Source organism: Zingiber officinale, chromosome 2B (genome assembly GCF_018446385.1).
Source record: "Zingiber officinale cultivar Zhangliang chromosome 2B, Zo_v1.1, whole genome shotgun sequence".
Lineage (NCBI taxonomy): Eukaryota > Viridiplantae > Streptophyta > Magnoliopsida > Zingiberales > Zingiberaceae > Zingiber > Zingiber officinale.
The window spans coordinates 86,670,188-86,690,073 of record NC_055989.1 but is presented as its reverse complement, the minus strand read 5'-3'; the positions used below and the strand labels follow the sequence as shown (position 1 = coordinate 86,690,073).

Sequence of the window (19,886 nt, the reverse complement as noted above, 5' to 3'; positions counted from 1 at the left end):
AAAAATTATATAAAATTTAAAAAAAAACATTCGTTGAGATATTTTAGTTTGAATATTTCAAACTGAAATCGATCTTGGAAAGGTGGTGGGTTTGGTTTTGGTTCAATTTGAATTGAAAATAATAATGGATTTATATCAAGAGAATCAAACTGAGCCAGAAAGCTGGAGTATTGCCAAATTGGGGAGAGCACAGCCGTCAACTCCGACGAGGAAAAAAGGTTGGTTGGTGGCCTGTTAATCCCCAATACCCTTTGATGTTGCATGGGAATAGACCTTGATAGATTCCAGAACTGTACCATGCTACAACGTAGCCAAAATAGGTCAGAGGCTATATAGTTCAAGATCTGAGAAGGTCAACCAGTCAAAGTGAATCTATGAACATAGTTTCTAATAAATACTATTTCAAATTGCTTGGTAGCTGCGTAATATAGAATTCATGAAATATACATCAGGTATAATGTACATTGAAAAATCAAAGTGCCAGAGTTTATAACCGACCTACTTTATGCCTACCAAACGATGTATGCTTCACAATGCATTTTACAAAAAAAAATAATAAATTACATCAGCGAGGACTTCTATATGTCTGATCTCTGATCCGTCAACCTAGTTATTTATCAGATGAGCAAAACCAGCTACCTGTGGTGTACATATGGAAGGTTGAGGCCCAAAAGATTACATGGTGAATAGTCATCCACCAAATGACCGTTCCCCAAGGTTAAATATCTTGTATATAGAAAGCAAGCTGCAAAAAAAAAAAAAAAGAAGAAGAAAAGATTTATTTATGACTTCCGTCATTGGTTTAAGAATCTACGATTTGTTTCCAAGGCAATAATAAGATCATAGCTGAAAACATGTCATAAATTTATCAAGTTATAAAAGTATTAGAACAGAATCAACAGCCACAAGGTACAGTGTTTTCTAATTGTGCTATGAGAATGTCTTACTGCAAACAGAGGAAACAAAATCTTGAAGTGAGCACAGCCTATATACAAACTAGATTTATCTGTTCGACTGCCACAGCTAGCATCAGGTTATCGGATGCAGAAATTTGGTCAGTCTTGGTGCCTCTTAGAGGGATTAGGTTAATAAGATTATTAGTATAGTGGATTTAGTGCCACATTAGAATTTTATATTTAAGGTTTTATCATGATTCTTACATGTAGAAGTGACTATCTCATTGAAGGCAATACAATGCTCCCTTTCTCCACCCTCAACATAATTTAGTGGTTATTAAGCTGAAAAATAGTTCAGATACAGACAACAGGAACATGCAAGGTTGAGAATCCTCAAGTGAGAAAGATATAGAATAATCCCAAGCAATCGAAAGGAATCAATTAGATATTAACAGTGTCTATTAAAGTTATGAATAAACAAGAACAAATAAGTTTGATGAATTACAATACAAGTAATGGAAGTGAATAATCTATAGGTGAAAAAACTATTTCAATTGACACATTCCCAGGTGAGAAAAAACAGGCTCCTCACAACAAAGAGACAGAGTGAGTTATGAAAGTTAGAAAACGATTGACAACATAAGAAGATGGCATTATGAAAGAATAAAGACACTTGTAGCTAAGAAGTGTTTCAAGTGTTAATTATGCTGCTTGGAATTCCTTAAAATATCTATGCATGCCAGGGAAGTTGACCAGCTAATATGAACTTGTTTTCTTAGATGGAAAACGAAGGTCAAAAGTCTACCTACCAGCTAATAAGACTTTGTCTTCTTCCCTGCTTTTGAGATGCGTTTCAAGTCTTGGATCCCCCTTTTCATTCCTCTGAAAATTCAGAACCATAAGGTCACTATCGCAATAAATAACCATAACCTTTAGAATCACCATACCTCTGATGCAGATAAACCAATACATAGAACAGAGGCAGCAACATGACTATCAATATGGAAACAGCTAGGTAGAAGACACTAGTTTGCTTCTGTTAAAAATGAGGGAAAAGTGTTATCATCACAAAATATTAAAGAGTAACACCAATTGTTTACTTTCTTTATAATATGCTTAAAGAAGCAAACAATATAAACAAATAACAAGTGAATGGCAAATTATTAAAATGTAATAACAAATGGAAAAATTGCACAAAGTGACCTTGAAAGTGAACATTCATTATCACGCAAGAGAGAACTAAAAAGGAAATCTTAATCGGGTTTCAAGGGAATAAACTGTTTTTTATTATTAAAAAAAATAGTTTTATGCATTTCTAGATAAGCACAGTCCTCATCTCTTGAAACTGTTTTCAATGATAATTGCTGCACTTTTAAGTCAACATAAGATATCCAGGGCAGTAATGATGTCAGATTATACAAGAATAGAATAAGGTTGGCACCCTAGGAAAACATTTCACAACCAGATAAGATATCTCTGTCAAAGTTATATTAATAGATCAGATACCTCAACTGCAAGTATGCTAAGCTAGTTTGTAGATTCTCTGAAAGATTGCCATTGGGATGCAATTGTACATATGTAGGGATATATCAAGGAGTACAAAGATGCAGATTGCTGCTAAAGCAATGGCTGTACTAGTATTACAAGATGCACTTATGTAAGTTGAGCAAGTTCTCTTTTATAAAGTGTAAAATATGGATAACTGTCCAGATCTGAATGAGTTTACTGAATTCATTCTGGTCAGGCTTTTCCCTATTTTGGAGCAGGATTTTCATCCTCCTTGACTGGCATCTATTCTCCGAATTTGAAAGAGAAAATATTAGGATTTCTTGTTTCTACTTTCAATAAAATAACTGATTGAGGTCTGTCTCCTCAGCTATGAAGACCATAGGGTATTCTCATGTAAACTTGAGGAATAAGAGAATAAAACATCCATACAAGTTCCATTATCATGGAGGTTATGTGTAGGCACCCCATGACAAAAATACTCTTGGAGGTTGCATGATCTCTAATGTTATCTACACATGTTCCGGAACAGATCTGGGTTGAAACTGTTTTAACAGCTTATCTTATTGAACACCTACCATCACTTGTACTGAATTTCCAGACCCAGTGCCAAGAATTACCTGCGACTATCCTGATCTTTGAATCCTATTAAATGCTCCGGTTGAGGTCTTCAGTTGCACAGCCATTGTCCACATCAACCAACATCATAGTAAACATAACCAATATCTATCAAATGTGTTCTCCTAAGTTACTCCCTGTATCAGAAAGGTTACAAGTGACATTCCCCAAAATTTACAATTACATGGACATGACCTTCTCAGAAGAACACCCTTTATCCCAAATCAAATATTCAAGGGGGAAAAACAACACTAGAGAATATCAAATAATGGAAAAACTAGAGCCTTCTCCAGTACATCATTCCTATTCTCAACCCAACCAACTGCCTATGGCATGCCCTTTACCTGTGTTGACTACCTTATCCATGTCCAAGGATTAAAATACTATACTGAACCAGTCGAAACTGGCGAAACATCTCGTTCCGCGTACCGACCGGCACAACCCCGCGGTAGCAAAGAGGTGTCGCATGACCCTGAGGCCACGATGGAGGCATCACGCGACCCCTCAACCATTGTGGCCGCGGAGTGGTCGCTCCACCCGTGTAGCCGCGCCGGAGTTGCACAAACTTGCGGCCATGCTACAGTCGCGCGACTTTTCTCGCATCGCGAGTGGGTCGATTGTTTTTTTAATTAAAACTTAAGTTGATTACTTTAATCAACTCCTAGCTAAGATAGAATAATATAAAAAAATTTTATTAACCCCAATAAAATTATCTAATTAATTACGGCTATTATCAAAAGGAGCAGCCACGTTTCTTTATTTACCCAAAAGAGTACCCTAGTTTTAAAACTACCAAAAAGAGCACCAAAAATAGTATTATTCCCTTCCTGCCCCTCCTGCCAACCTCCTAAATCCCCTCTCTCTTGCCATTTTCCAATGCATCCCCTCTCTCTAGGATTAAAAAGGGTCTGATATGATCCCATATCGAGCCCACGGTGGGCCTGATATTTTCTCATATCAGGCCTACTCTGGGCCTGATATGATCCAATATCAGGTCCAACATAGGCATGATATTTTTCCATATCAAGCCCATGCATTGAAAAATAGCGTGGGATTTAGGAGGTTGGTGGGAGGGGTAGAAGGGAATAACAGTGTTTTTGGTGCTCTTTTTGGTAGTTTTGAAACTAGGGTGTTTCTTTTGGTAAAAAAGGAAATGTGGCCGCTCCTTTTGGTAAAAAGTCGAATCTATTATATATTTTATTTATTTTAATTTAAAAAATGATAATAAATTATTTATTTATTTATCTGTTTTCATATTTATTTCCTTTTTAAAAATATTTTTTTATATTTAAATATTTATATTAAATATTTTTTAACTAATATATTATATATTTAAAAATATGGAAACTATATCGGCACAGCACGATATGAAACCGTATTATGCTAGTCCAAGACCGAAGCCTCGCCACAGATCGAGATTTTAAACCTTGCCCATGTCAAGTCCCTCAAGTTCCTAAAAAGGGTTGGTTCCTCGGAATCCTGTTTCCCATCAAGCTAGAATCTCCACAAAGGAAAACCAAAAGAACATATTGTCTATTCAAGTGGATAGAAAACTCTAGAAGAGCAAGAGGACCACACACCATCAGGACAGCACCAAGACCCTTAGAAACTCTCACAATTAACACTCTTTCAGATTTGCACTCTGTTGAGGTTTTTGATGATCTTAATCAATTGATTTCTTCAGGGGTGTGAAATCTTACACCTAACATCCCATTGGTAATTATGTATCTTAAGAAAGTTTCTCTCCTAATTGTAGAGCTTTTGTTATATCCTTAACAGATATCCAACCAACAACCAACCAAGCCTTAACGGATATCCAAATTCCAAATAATGTGCAAGAAGCACTTGTCCAACCAGAGTTAAAGATAGCAATTATGGAGGAACTTCCAGACCAGCCTACTTGCAAGGAAGAGATTGATTGAATGCAAATATTGTTGGGAGTGTGAACAAATTCAAAGTGAGACTGGTTACTAAAGGATTCAAACAACCCAATATAACTACGAGGTGGCATGCCCCTTTGCTAAGTTAAGTTCAATGCAGGTTCACTAGACTCTAGCCACTAATTTGGACATACCTTTCCACCAATTAGACGTCAAAAAAACACATGTTGACTTGCTGATCTAGAAAGTGGTTATAGATGGAAGCTCTACCATGATTTGAAACACAAGAGAGCTTTAGAAAAATGTGCACTCAATAACCACTATATGGTTTTAATCAGTTCCCACGTGCCAGGTTTGAGAGACTAGACAGTAGGAAAGAAGCATAGGTTCCTTACAACATTCTGATAAGAGATCAAGCGAAGGATATAGAAAGGACTTATACATGGAAAAATCACCATGACTTGAAACCCAAGAGAGCTCAACAAAGTGTGCAGACTCGATAAGACATGGTTTTAATCAGTCCCCACGTGCCATGTCATTTAATTGACTCAACAAGCCAGATTGAGATGGAGTAAGAAAGTCCATAGACTGATAAAGGAAGGGCTGGTAAGAAAACTTATTTATCTTGCCCATACAAGGCCTAATATTAGGTTGGCAAAAAAGTTTATGAATAATCCAACAGAGAAGCACTTGTGCTCTGTATTTTGAATCATTCAGTATCTCAAAGAATCCTGGAAAAGGACTCTAGTTCAAGAAATATATGTGCAGAGTGGAAATTTTTTACAGATGCAGATTGAGTTGAGTGCTTAATTGATTAGCGATCAACTACATGGTATTGTACCTTTGAGTGGGGAAACTTGGTTCCACGACAAAGTAAAACACAGTGAGTTGTAGCTAGAAGTGGTGCTCAAGCTGAATTCAGAGCCATGTTTCACAACATTTGTAAAGTAATATGGCTGGAAAGAATGTTGAAGGGATAGCAAATATTCTCCCAGATTTGAAGAAGAATATCTCAATAGGATTTCTGGTTGCTGTTTTTACTAAAACTGATTGAAGCCTGTCTCCTCAGCTATAACTACCACATGAAATTTTCCTATAAATTAAAGAATAAGACGAATAAAATATCTAGAAAATTTCAATTATTCCCTTAATAAAGGTTATCTGGCATTTGGGTATAATATATTTTATGGAGGAAAATTGATGAGTTGGAAAAAAAAATCTAGGGCAGAAACAATGTAAAGGGCCTTGCCACTATTAACATGTCAATTAAAGTAGCTTAAGTGCTTGTTGGTGGAGCTGATAAAATGTTGCTATGAAGTCAATATGGGATTAACCAAATAGTACTGACTATTTCTTCAAATTAGACAACATTTTGGTGTATGAAAATTAGTGTCCCCAAGAAAATTATGTTTGCAGCATGCTAAGCATGTCAGATTCATATGCACTAACTTGAGAACTTGAGTAGAGTTGACAATTTGTGTAGCATGATGTTAATTTGTATGATAAGCAGGTCACGTAATCCGTGTGAATGAAAGATCATATAGAATAATATAAATAAGAACTAAAATATTTTATGTAAATTCAAAAACACTGAATTTAAATAATGTAAAAGGTTATTAATTTTTTGAACCAGGTCATATCATTGATCATGTTTTGTGTCAAGTTATCATGACATGTCCAATTCTGCCATTTACTAAAGAAAAAAGGGTATGGACCAACCATAATCACTCTCAATACTGTGTCTGGTCAATAACACCACATTATACGAGGTGAAAAACGGATAGTCAAACCTTACCTTGCCACCCTGAGAGAAAGGCTTCTTGCCCTGACTGCATGTGTGAGCATCACAAAATTGACGCAAGAAAAATTCTGCAAATAACTCCCATTAAAAAAAAAATCTACAATAATTCAGTGAAAGTGGTATATTTATATAGGCATACCATGGAGACGACTTGCTGAATGGCCTTGACTAGTGGGAAAGCAATTGTCTGCCAGGCTCTGTGTATTGGACAAGGACCAATAACCAGTTATTTGTTGAAGGGCGTATTCAACAAAAATAACATGCAAAAATTCCATAATCCAAATACAGTTAACTTATACATCTGGATTAAGTAGGTAAACCCATGGACCAGAAGATGGCTTTGTTCAGCTCATACACCTTATGCTTTTTTTTGGAATAAATGCATCATATAAATACTTTCATAGGACAGAAATTAAAAATGGCATCAGTAAATGATTGATTTACAGAGCTTACTGATAAGGCAGATGTTAACTGTTATGTACTAAGAAGTAAAAACTATCCAAGTTGGTGAAGTATTCATCGTTAGAGATCTGGCATTGGCTTGTATTTGATCTAACTTGAAGAAATAAGTACACTTCGGAGCATATTATCCAAAATATTTCTACCATTTGGTTCATGATAAGCTTGTAAAAATCTTCTTGTTGATTCTGTTATAATGAGATACTCTTAAATGATTTAAGGTATAATGAACCTCGCAAAGATGACGATTCCTAGCAGCAGCTGCAGGATTGCATTTTGTCTTGGCTTTCTTGGACTCTACCATCTGATCACAATGCAATGCTCCACATAAGTCTGCCAAGCATCGCCCTTGAATCTGGAGAGAGAGATGGAAAAAATAGAAAAACTAAGTATATTTTTTTCAATGTAGTTTCAGAAAAACCAAAATATTTGCTAATAATGTCATGAAACTTCATGTAGCATAGTCTACCACATCAAAACAGTACACAATAAAAAGAAAAAAAACTCACGGAAATGAAGACCCACAAAAGACAAAGAGGGCAGAGAGTGAGACACAGGAAACATGCCACTACTTCAGTGACTGTAACATATAGTAGATCACTGAACACCAATGGCGCTGGTGTTGAACAATTCAAAACAAGTATCAGGAACATAATGACATTAGTATGTTATAATGCATTCATCCTTAAGCTAGAAGAGCATGTCTTGTTCATTGGCAGATAAAACTGTAAGATGCTACATGCTTTTGAAATGGCTAAAAGTCTGACAAGTGAAAAAAGAATTTTGCCACATTAACCATCAAACAAGATGCTACATGTTTTTGAAGGGCAACCTTGGTGCAACGGTATAGTTGTTGCCGTGTGACCTTGTGATCATGGGTCGAGTCGCATAAATAGTCTCTTGCAATGCAGGTGCATACATGAGAGCCAATGTGGTTCGACCCTTCTCTAGGACCCTATATTGGCAAAGTTTCGTGCACGAGACTGCCCTTTAACTATCAAACAGGGTATGGTCCCTTCTAATCCTTGGAGTGACTAGACCAACCAAATGAAGGAATACAAGAGGTATTAATGATCACAGAAGCCCACATCATGTTGAGCTGATGCATCTGATGCAGAAGCCAACATCATGATGCAAGAAGCAGAAGCACCCCTATGCTGATGCACCAATCACATGAAACAATGAGGAACATTTTAAAATGGAGCTTTCGGAAACTAGTGTTTCAGAATTTCCAGAATAGCAAATCAGGAAAATGAGTTTCCAACAGATAAGAAAATCAAGTAGTAAATAGAATTTTCAAAGCTAAATTAAATTTTGATGGTGAAAAGCAAATGCATAGAATCAGAAAAGTAGAATATTAGGAAATGCACCATTTAAAAATAAAATAAAGAGTAAATTGTCAATTATTCGTCTTCTAAGATTCACCTACATCATCCAGCAGGTTAGAGTGCCGGTTGTCAAAATGTAGATCAAGGAATTTTTCAGCTCGGAAACTTTTCTTACAGAAGCCGCAACGCCACTCATTGATATCCACATGGATTTTATGTTCTTCTTGTTCCCGGAATATATCATTATCATGATGGAGCCTGCACTTATTGGGTAGATGGTATTGCTCTTGCTCTACAAATGGCATTAAATACTGCAAGATAACTGATATTATAAGAGATGGTGATCTACATGCAGAACAAAGTTACTAGAGTTGACAGTGATCTTGTGACCTGGTCAATGATTTTTGAGGCAATCCTGCTCCTTTCTCTGGAACAATGTACTTCGTGTTTTTTAACATCTTCTTGCAAAAGAGTTCTGAAAATGGAACATAACCAAAATAAATCTTATTGATAATATTCCAACCCCAGGATTGTCAATAAAAAGGGAGACTGTTCTGCACAAACTGCACATATGAGAACAAAGAAAAAAAAAATTTCAGATCCGTCAGGAAGCTTATTGGGCTAGAAAACTGACATTGGGAGAATACAAGACCTTTCAACTCCACCAAAGGTAGTTTACAGCCAGCTCAAATGTTCAACTAATGTGATATTTACTTTGATGATAGCAACTTGAACAATATTTTGTACAGAAGTTACAGACTTGCAGGAAGCTATGGAATTGAGAGTGCAGGAACCAAGCTAATATCACAATGAGAAATCAAAATTGGTTTGCTACAAATCCTGATAAATCATGATCAGAATGCACAAGAAGATAGCTCACAACGAAGTGTAGCAACAAAATTGGCTTTCTAAAAAGCTAGTTAATTTATTTTAGCATTATATACTCAAGTTATTGGCAAAGTCATAACCAAGCCAATTGGTCAAACTTTGATTGAATCCACAGTTGGGCCTTAATGTAATTAATTGTATTCTGTATTGATCTAGATTCTTGTTGTGCTCAAACCTTAGATAACAGCAATTCACTTAGTATAAATCCCATTTCACAAGAAAGCAAATGCATTGTTGTGCTTGAGTCATTTGGTTTACCTAAATTTCTTTGTCAATACCTTCTTAAAATTCCCACATAGGCACTCACTTTACTACCAAAATAAAGGTTGACTCTGAACCAAACCTGGGGACAATTCCATTATCTGTTTATAAAGAACTTTTTCAAACCAATGCAGAATTTTTTTTAAGGTGAAAATTCTCATACTGCACCAAATAAAACCAATAAGCTTCTGAACCAAACAACCTATTGGTTCAATTTTGTTGGATTTAAACTGAATATATATATATATATATATATATACACTTTTTACCACAAAAAAAAATCCTCAAATAATATAATGAAACTCTGGGTTCATCCATGTGTGTGTTTGTGTGTGTACTTTTTTAATTGGCACTAGTAATTATAATGTAGTTTGGGTATGATTAAATAAAAATTTAAAACACCACTTTTAAGCATCTTTTAACATATTCTAAAACTGGAAAAAATTATAGAGATAAAGATTTATCACCTGGTTCCAGCAGCTCCAATAAAATCCTAGAGTAAGAAAAGGAAATCAGAAATGTGGCAAAGGTTAATCCGAAGAACATACACATATGCAAGAAAACTTAATCTAAAAAACAAAAGTTTTACTTGGTTTCCAAGATTCAAGTTCATGGAAGATGCTATCCTCATGAGAAAAATAAAAAAAAATAAAAAAATTATAAAGTAAGCAATGAAAGCCACTGAACTAGTGGAACACATTCATGATGCCATTAATTTACAGTGAAAGCCAGTCATTCAGAATGGATTCAATGTCATACTCAAGTACAGATATGGTGAGGTACGTTCAGCTCATTCAGAGGAAAAAAATAGAAGAAACACTGCCTGCAGTGAGTCGATGCTAGTGCATATGGAAACAGTTTTGCATGTTTCCTCGAATAGAGAATAAAGTCCCAACATATGCTACATGTGTAAGCTTGCATGATCATGAAAAACATATTATATATTTGGTCTATATTTTTTTTTCAACTTCTACTATTACATTGATATGTACCAAATTCTGGATAATATAGAATTGCCCAGTTTTGTACCAAATTCTTGTACTGCCTTAATAACAGTAGCAGCTTCAGAAAAAAGATAATTCGATTAAACTTGTGGCAGATTTGCACCAACAAAAAGTCAAGTTCCTTTTGGGGGAGAAAGAAACTTAAGAGAGTCCCCAAAAATTAAATGTTGGTAGCCATAAACTTGATGCCAAGAAACAGAACATTTCAACACATATATCAAATTTGTTAGCAGTAGACATTTCTACTACAAATTCAAAGCTCGGATGTTCCTTGTAACTATAGCCATATATTTGCAGGTAAATCATTAGTTTAGAACTGTTAAATTTAGGGAAAGAAAAATATTTTATTGCATTTTTAAAATACCGATTAAATTAGTATATATAGGACTAAAGATAAAACCCTAAACCAAAGAATATCAATGTGAGACTAAATCCACTACACCTAAAAACTCTAGTGTTGTTTAGTATTGAACACTCCTACTCAAGCTGAAACATAGATACTATTTAATCCAACTTGAATTTGGCACATAACCTAGAGAAACTTTTAGAACAAGACATAGGTTAGATAATAGACATGATAATAGTGAAGCCCAAAGCATAATGAATGCATACCAGTGAAACAAAATATTGGAAAGACCAATTATTAAGTTTGCACTTTGTAGGACCAGAGCAGTGAAGGAGACTCATCAAATGTTGAATTTAGTGTTGCTGATGCTCAGATGCCATTTCTCCTAAGAAAATTCTTGATACAGATTTGGTGTGCAAGGAGCAGCACATGATGTCGCAGACGCAGCATAAGCATGTGGCAGCATCAGCATGAGACAATAGAAGCCAATTCGGATGAATTAGTCATTATCTGATCATAAGGAGGAGATAATGATTTCCTCATTAGAGGAAAAGTGCCACGTCCACATTGCTAATATCAGTCACTAAGTTGGCCACAGTCGCAATTGCAGTGATGAGGTTAGTGGTTGCAGTTTGGGAGAGACGCAAGTTATTCCAAGTGATTGTAGGCTTGGATTCCACTAGTACATTTTAAAGCTTATTTGGTTGATAAGTTTCTTCATTTTGAGAGCTCCTTTATTTATTTACAAGTATACTTATAAGTATGATAAAAGCTTTGTTCATAAATATGGTTCACAAGCGTTGTTTGTGGACATTGTTCATAAACATTAAACATTTCATAATCTTTGCTTACAAACATTACATATGTTTTCAAGATTGTTCATTTAGTTTAATAAATTATTCAAGCTTATCCCTTAATTAATCTTGGGCACATCAAACATAAACAACTTCTTAAACCAGAACACTACAAACTCTTGCTTCTTTTACAGATTTACAGATCTAATTGTCATGGATGCCTGTGAAATGCAAATTAGGGTTAGCTATAAATTTGCTCACCTATCCTTCCCAGTCGTCGAGAACACTTTACCAGACCTTCATATTTCCACGTAGAGAATGTCTTCGCACAATTGTTAAAAATGCAAATAGCGAGCGATGCAGTGTCATTTTTTTATCCTACTGTGGGCTCTATATGCCGCGTCTCACTCAATAGCAACAAGACATCACGAGACCTTAAGTTGAGGTACAGTACCCACTTGTTCATGGTTCCACAAAGATTGCGTTGTTCCCTACTTTAGCAGTCGCGTGATTACTATGAAAGATCAAACTAGCTTAATTGTTCAAGCCAACGTGACCTTTATGAATAAAGTAAAGAAGAAGAAGAAGAAAACTGATACATCTTATCTTTGATCCAATGCAACTTGAAGAATCAAAGGAACAAAAAACATCTCATAAAATTTCCTCAAAAAATCAACAGAAAAAACGAAGGAACAAAACAAAGACGATGGAGGAAGTCGGAATCCAAGAACCTGATGAGAAAGGCATCCTGCGACGTCCAGTGAGAAAAAGAGGCAAGCGAAAAGGAAGGCGATCGCCACGGCCGCTCGTCCCATGGCGATCGGAGGAAGAGGCGGAACTCCGAAAGAGGTCAATTCTCTCTCCTTTTTAATTCTGTTTTCCTGCGCCTGATGCTAACGGCGAACTAACGCAAGCCCATGGGCTTTTCCGTTCCGGCCTTGCGGCCTTGAATTAATACTTTCTTACTCGAGTAGCAAAATTGTTCTATTTATTGAATTATCTAATATATATAATATTCTATATATATTCAAATCTCTAAGGAGAAAAAAATACACATCCAATTTTTGTTTTAAAAAATAATTATATTTGATACGGTGTGTCGTGAGCGGATCCATAGGTGATATGGTAGTCAAAGTTAAGATGAATTGGCAGTCAAAATCGTAATAAGGTGGCAGTCAAAGTCAAAATATATGCACTAGGGCTCGACTCCCTCACTCGGCACTACGGCCCTCAACATGAAGTCAGCCGACCTTAGGAGCTGGTCTTTAAGGGAATGCTCTACTTTAGTACCAAGGTATCTAGCATATAACCAGCTGGTCATACAGTAGGTCATACAGCTGGTAATACTTAACAGACTTAGTTCCTCATTCCTTACACATAAGTCTCTCAGTATACGGTCAGTCGGTCCAAAAGGTTGATTGGAACTAGATGACTCATTGATCTACTCAGTGCCAAGGTATATAGGATAACCCCGAACAACCCTAATGTCAGCCAGGCATACAGGGTTTAGCTCCCTATCTTTCACAACAAAGGCGCTTTTCCAATGTTTAACCGAACAGACTAAGATCCAATTAGACTTACAGAACCAAGGCACTTGGTATACAATCTCTCAACATATAGCTAGTAGGCCCAATAGACGGTCGAACCTTCAAGGTTCAGCTCCTCATTTTTCATATGCTGATCTTCCTTTATATTGTTGATCAGTCATAAGGTCGGTCAGGTTTACATAGTTTAGTGTTCTCGTCTCCTATATGTATACGCAAGGCAAATGCATAAGGCAGTTCTTATTACAAACCTAGTCAAACATAGGTCTGGCTAGACCTCCAGATCCCAGAGCATTTCAGAGGAAAGTTTAATAACATATGGTCGATTAGTCTAAGGGTCGATCAAATCTTTCAGGACTTGGATCTCCACTCTTCAAAAACAGACATCACAGTATAGTAGATCGGCTATAGATCTGGCCAGGATACCTCGGTCGGCTAAAGATCCGGTCGGACTACATTTAGGGGATAATATTGTCAGGGAATTATAACAACTTGTCAGAGAATAATGGTTATTCACCAGAGAATATTCTGATATTCGATATATACTTACAATAGAACCTTCTTCTGAGGGTGACTACACTGTTTCTATCATTATTGCGATAGTTACAAAAGACTGTTCATTTGCCTGTAACAGAAGATTTCTCTGAGGAAGAATGTACATCTTCCATTATCCGACATCTGCTACACCAAATATTCCTTGTCGCCTCATTATTGCGAAGATTATAAGAGGTACGTGATATAAAAAGGGATTCTCTCCGTTAGCAAGATACGTAATATTTTTGAGCATACACATCTACTGTTCATCTTCTCTATTTTTTCAATCGGGCACCTTACTGATTTGAGTGTCAGAGTGTCTATGCCAAGGACCTCTTCCCTGATTCTTACTCTTAACATTTTGTTTGAGTTCTCTGGTGTGCACAGAAAGGAAGGCTCGATGTCATCTCTTCTCTATCTCGAAGTCTTCTCCTAGTCAACAACAAAGTCACCTGCCTAGTGCGTCATCTCCTCAGCTTTCAAACAAGATTAAATTTGATATCATCTATGAAAACTTTCGCCTGTATCTAAAATGAATAGATGGAAAAAGCTGGATGATTCACCACCATCACCTTGTCACCTGAAGATTTGGAGTTACTGATAACAACCTAAGCACAAAGGTTAATGTAATAACAATAACAAGCAGCAATTGGCAGTACTTTACCGCATAATCCAGCTGCAACAGGGCCCCAGCCAATTCCTCCAACGGCTGGCTTCGTGCAGTCACCTGTTCAACTAGTCAACCTATCGTCTGTGCCACCCTCACCAATTGCCTATCACCGGGCACTATTCTGCACGTCATTTGATGACACGGGCCAAGTGGAAGGGCCCCAATCATCATCTTCTGGAGACGTGCCCACGAGGGATTTGTGCAAGGGGAAACCCCCGATAACTAGTGGCTCCCCTGAAAGAATAAGTTGTAGGACCGTTGGGCCGGCTAGAAGGGGGGGTTGAATAGCCCTGAATAAAACACAACCCTTTCTAGAACGATTAAGCTAACACTGGAAAAATAGATTAAGCAGAAAATAAAGCATAAAGACGAGGCACTGGGTTTGACTTGGTTACAACCGGGGAGGTTGTTAATCCAAGGAAGATGGTTGCACTAAGAACTCCTTAAACAGTGGAAGTGCACAAGTGTTGTTTACAATTTCTGAATTGATGAAGAGCTTCTGGACAAAGGTTTTATTTATAGCCTTGGTCGGAGCGCCTGGAAGGGGTTCCGGGTGCCCTGGGGGAGGGGGATAAAACTTTATCCCCAACGTTCAGATTGCGTTTGACATGATCTGGTCAAAAAACCAGGTCCAGGCGCCCCGGAGCCTAAAAGTCAACAATAGTTGACTTTTTCATCCGGGACCTCTGCTCCGGTTCGGTTCCGCTCGGTCCGGGTCTTCTACTCCGGATCCGTTCTCTTGGGTGATCTCTGCCATCCGGAAAAGGGCTCACCCGAACCCAACTTCCGGTCTTCTCGAGCGAGCTTCCCTCCGGCTTCTCGTCCCTCGGAATCGTCGCGTGTTTCCTTCTCGTCCGCCGGCGTACTCATCCGCAGTCTTCGTCCCTCGGACGCACCGCATGTCATCCTTCTCGCTAGCTGCATCTCTTGCTCCCCGAGCAATCTTCTGCTCCGGCTTTCGTCCCTCCGCTTTCTCGCTAGCTGCGTCTTCTGCTCGACTACCTGTGCTCCTAAGCTCCTGCACACTTAGACACTAGGTTAGAAACAAACAGGACCTAACTTAACTTGTTGATCACACCAAAACAACCTTGGAGTTCCAACAGTCTCCCCCTTTTTGGTGTGATCAACCCAAGTTAAGCTAGGGTTAAAATAGACATTAAATAAAATTAAGTAAATTAACTTAATTTGCAATTTAAGTGCAAAAAGATAGAAAAATTAAATCTATCTACCTCCCCTTAGACTTATATTTTCCCTTCTCCCCCTTTGATCACAAAAAAATGGGGTTCCAAGAAAAACAATCTAAGGGTTAAAGACTTAGAAAAAATATTTTGAGAAAAGTTCTAAGTTTTTAAGAAATTTAGAAAACTTTTCTAAGTTTCAAAAAAAAAAATTTAACTTAGGAGAAAATGATTTGAGAATTTTTCTGAGTAAAAAAATCCCAAGTAACAAATAAAAAAATTCTAACTTAAATTTTTGAGAATTTTTAAGCACATAAAAAAAATGACTTAGGCACTTTAAAAAAATTCCTAAGTAAGTAAATTTCTAAATTGAAATAAAGTGTTTTGAATAACCTTTTTAAAGTACTAATTAATTCTTATATTAATGCTTCATCAGTAAGTTAATTAAACATTTATTTCAATATTTTGGCTTCCAGGTCGTGGCGAGGCACTAGACATTCTTGGTCATTGGAGCAACAACCACTTCCTTGACAAAGCCTCATAAAGAAATTCTTTGTTTAATTTTCTCACTTAAAGCGCTAATTTTAATTTAAAAATTTAGTTTAAGCATGATTTAGGAACCCAATATAGGTTACAACCTACTGGATTAACTAAAAAGTTTTTAGGGACATATTTTCTTGAAATGTTCCTAATTTGTCCCGGGTGATATTTAAAGTACCAATTTAAATTATTAAATCTTCTAAAATTGGTTTTAGATGAACATGCATAGTTTTTTAAGTTATCTATTTGAATTTTCAAATTTTGATTTTCAAGTTTCAATTTTTCATTTGCTAATTTTAATTTATCTAATTCTTCTAAGGGACAAGACTTAGCTAGAATTACTTTTAAATTTTTATTTTCACTTTCTAATTTGAAGCAATCTTTTGTTAAAAGTTTAACGAACTTAAACATTTTATCGGGAGGAAGATACCTTGTCGATCTCGTTGTCTGTTTCTCCCCCTGAGCTGCTGCTTTCTTCCGACGTGTCTCCCCCTTCATCGATGCTCTCGATGCTCATTTTGGAAGAGCTTGAATCGCAGTCGTCGTCTCGATGACTCGCCATCAGTGCGAGTCCGGAGAATGCTTCGACTTCTAATTCGGACGACGTATCGTCCCACATCGCCTTCAGGGCCTTTCATTTTTGGATAGGCTTCTTACCCTTCTCCTTGTCTTTATTCTTTAGCTTGGGGCAGTTGTCCTTGACATGCCCTTCTTCGTCGCAGTGGTAGCAGTGGATTGTCCTTTTCTTTTTCCCCTACAGATGGTTAATAGATCTAGATTTACAAAGTTTCTTGAATCTTCTTACCATCATTACCATTTCCTCATCATCGAGAGAGGATTCCGATTCTGGTTCGTCTCTCGAGGCTTTGAGGGTGACGTTGTTTTTAGGCTCCTTCATTCCTGCACATCTTGACTCATGCACTTCAAATGTTGAAAAGAATTCTTCTAATGAAATCTTTTCTAAATCTTTAGAAATATAAAATGCATCTACTAATGATGCTCATTTAGTATTTCTAGGAAAGGAATTTAAAACATACTTGAGCGAATCTCGGTTACTTACCTTTTCTCCGAGATTCGAAAGTCCGGTGATAATTTCTTTTATTCTTGAGTGCAGATGCGCGACTGACTCATCTTCCCCAAGTCGCAAGCTGGTGAGCTGATTGCGAAGCAGATCTCTTTTGGCGAGCTTGGCTTCGGACGTCCCTTTGTGCAGCTCGAGAAACTTCTCCCAAAGTTCCTTTGCAGAGTTGTATTTACCAATCCTGTTGACTTCTTGAGGTGGAAGAACGCTTAGCAGATGGTACTCTGCTTTGCCATTCACCACGAAGTCGGCCTGCTCCTTTTTTGTCCATTTATTTATTTCCTTGTCCTCTGGAGATTCAAAGCCAAGTTTCATTGTTAAAAATAATTCAATATCTATTGTAAGAAATACATGCATAAGTTTTTTCCAGGTAGCGAAGTCCCCTTCGTATTTCGGCGGGTGGATGCTTGGTCCGGTCATCGCGTTGCTTTGTTCGGCGGTTAGTCCTCCTGAAGCGCCTCGGCTCTGATACCACTTGTAGGACCGTTGGGTCGGCTAGAAGGGGGGGATGAATAGCCCTGAATAAAATACAACCCTTTCTCGAACGATTAACCTAACACTTGAAAAATAAACTAAGCAGAAAATAAAGCATAAAGACGAGGCACCGGATTTGACTTGGTTACAACCGGGGAGGTTGTTAATCCAAGGAAGATGGTTGCACTAAGAACTCCTTCAGGCGGAGAAGCCTCGTTTACAGCAGTGTAGGCACAGAAAGACAGAAGCTTGTCTAAACATTGGAAGCGCACAAGTGTTGTTTACAATTTCTGAATTGATGAAGAGCTTCTGGACCAAGGCTTTATTTATAGCCTTGGTCGGGGCGCCTGGAAGGGGTTCCGGGCGCCTTGGGGGATAAAACTTTATCCCCAATGTTTAGATCGCGTTTGACGCGATCTGGTCAAAAAAGCAGGTCCAGGCGCCTCGGAGCCTAAAAGTCAATAACGGTTGACTTTTTCGTCCGGGACCTCTGCTCCGGTTCGGTTCGCCTCGGTCTAGGTCTTCTACTCCGGATCCGTTCGTTTGGGTGATCTCTGCCATCCGGAAAAGGGCTCACCCAAACCCAACTTCCGGTCTTCTCGAGCGGGCTTCCCTCCGGCTTCTCGTCCCTCGGAATCGCCGCGTGTTTCCTTCTCGTCCGCCGGCGTACTCATCCGCAGTCTTCGTCCCTCGGACGCACCGCGTGCCGTCCTTCTCGCTAGTTGCGTCTCTTGCTCCCTGAGCAATCTTCCGCTCCGACTTTCGTCCCTCGGAACCACCACACGCTTCCTTCTCGTCTGTCGGTGTACTCTTCCACAGCACCTCGTCCCTCGGACTGTCGTCATTCTCGCTAGCTGCGTCTTCTGCTCGACTATCTGTGCTCCTAAGCTCCTGCACACTTAGACACTAGGTTAGAAACAAACAGGACATAACTTAACTTATTAATCACACCAAAACAACCTTGGGGTTCCAACATAAGCATGTCATTCTCCATGGACTATTGGATAACATGCTACTAAATCACTTCTGACCATTGACAATCGGAGAATACAGAGGGGTGATCGACCCAGAAGACTACATCCTCAAGTTTGAGAATATTTTTATCCTTTATCAGTACACAAATAGAGTGAAGTGTCGAGTGCCCCCACCATCCTCTCTGGCTCGGTACAAAAGTGGTTCAACTGGCTCCTGGCCGAGTCTATCTACTGCATCAAGGAATTCCACAAGGCTTTCCTTCATCACTTCACCAGTAGTCGTCGGTACCACAAAACTACTTTAAGCTTATTCTTGCTCAAATAGGGGTACAAGGAAATGCTGAGGGCCTATATAAAAAATTTAACCAGGTGGCCATGGATGTTCCCTCGACCACACCGGAGATTCTAGTGAGTGATTTTTCTCAAGGGCTTATAGATAGTGAGTTATTTCGCTCACTGATAAAGAAGCCCTCAAAGGACTCAGATCATCTACTTAGTCCGACAATCAAGTATATTAATGTAAAAGAAGCTCAATCCGCTCGGAAGAAGGAGGTCACATCCGCTCCAGCCTTGGTTCCCAAGCGCTGAGCTCCTCCTCTGCCTCTTCTGCATAAGGGACCTCGAGTGGGTCCTCAGCCTCATCATCAAGAACAACGACCTCATGCTGTGCAACACATGGAGGTCGAGCGGGTAAGATTCCTTGAGCCCCTAAGATAGGTTCCACTGAAGTTTTGTACCTATCACTGGTCAGAAATGCACAACATCTAGGATTACTACCATTACAACCTAAAGAAGCGTCAAGTGGTTGTCCCCCCACCATTCACCGTCCCCCAACCACCGTCACTACCAACGGCCAAGCAGACCACCACAAAGAGACCACCAAGGGGTTGAGCGGCACCAACAGACTCCCCAGCAACAGGATGATCGGACCCCAACCCCCTCCCAGGTGCAGTAGGAGCATCCCTCGACACGACAGAAGAAAATCATAATAATATTGCTCAGGAGGATATTGGCATGATTACAGGAGGTCCGACCAATGGAAATTCTAACCCGTCGAGAAAGTCAAACGCTTGCCGATTGGAGATTCACGCAGTTGATTGTAGCCAAGAG

At 38.3% G+C, this 19,886-nt stretch overlaps 1 protein-coding gene across 1 annotated transcript; it reads right to left on the bottom strand.

Annotated features, from left to right (window-relative positions):
• Positions 1 to 381: 381 nt before the first annotated feature.
• LOC122046188 lies at positions 382 to 12,656 on the bottom strand. The gene is made up of 10 exons (XM_042606754.1): positions 12,513 to 12,656; positions 10,105 to 10,130; positions 8,879 to 8,963; positions 8,590 to 8,799; positions 7,393 to 7,515; positions 6,841 to 6,898; positions 6,696 to 6,769; positions 1,844 to 1,932; positions 1,706 to 1,778; positions 382 to 745 (listed from the first exon to the last, which is right to left on the bottom strand). The coding sequence occupies exons 1-9, from the start codon at positions 12,594 to 12,596 to the stop codon at positions 1,709 to 1,711; spliced, it is 819 nt and encodes a 272-aa protein (XP_042462688.1). The 5' UTR covers positions 12,597 to 12,656; the 3' UTR covers positions 382 to 745; positions 1,706 to 1,708.
• Positions 12,657 to 19,886: the final 7,230 nt, after the last annotated feature.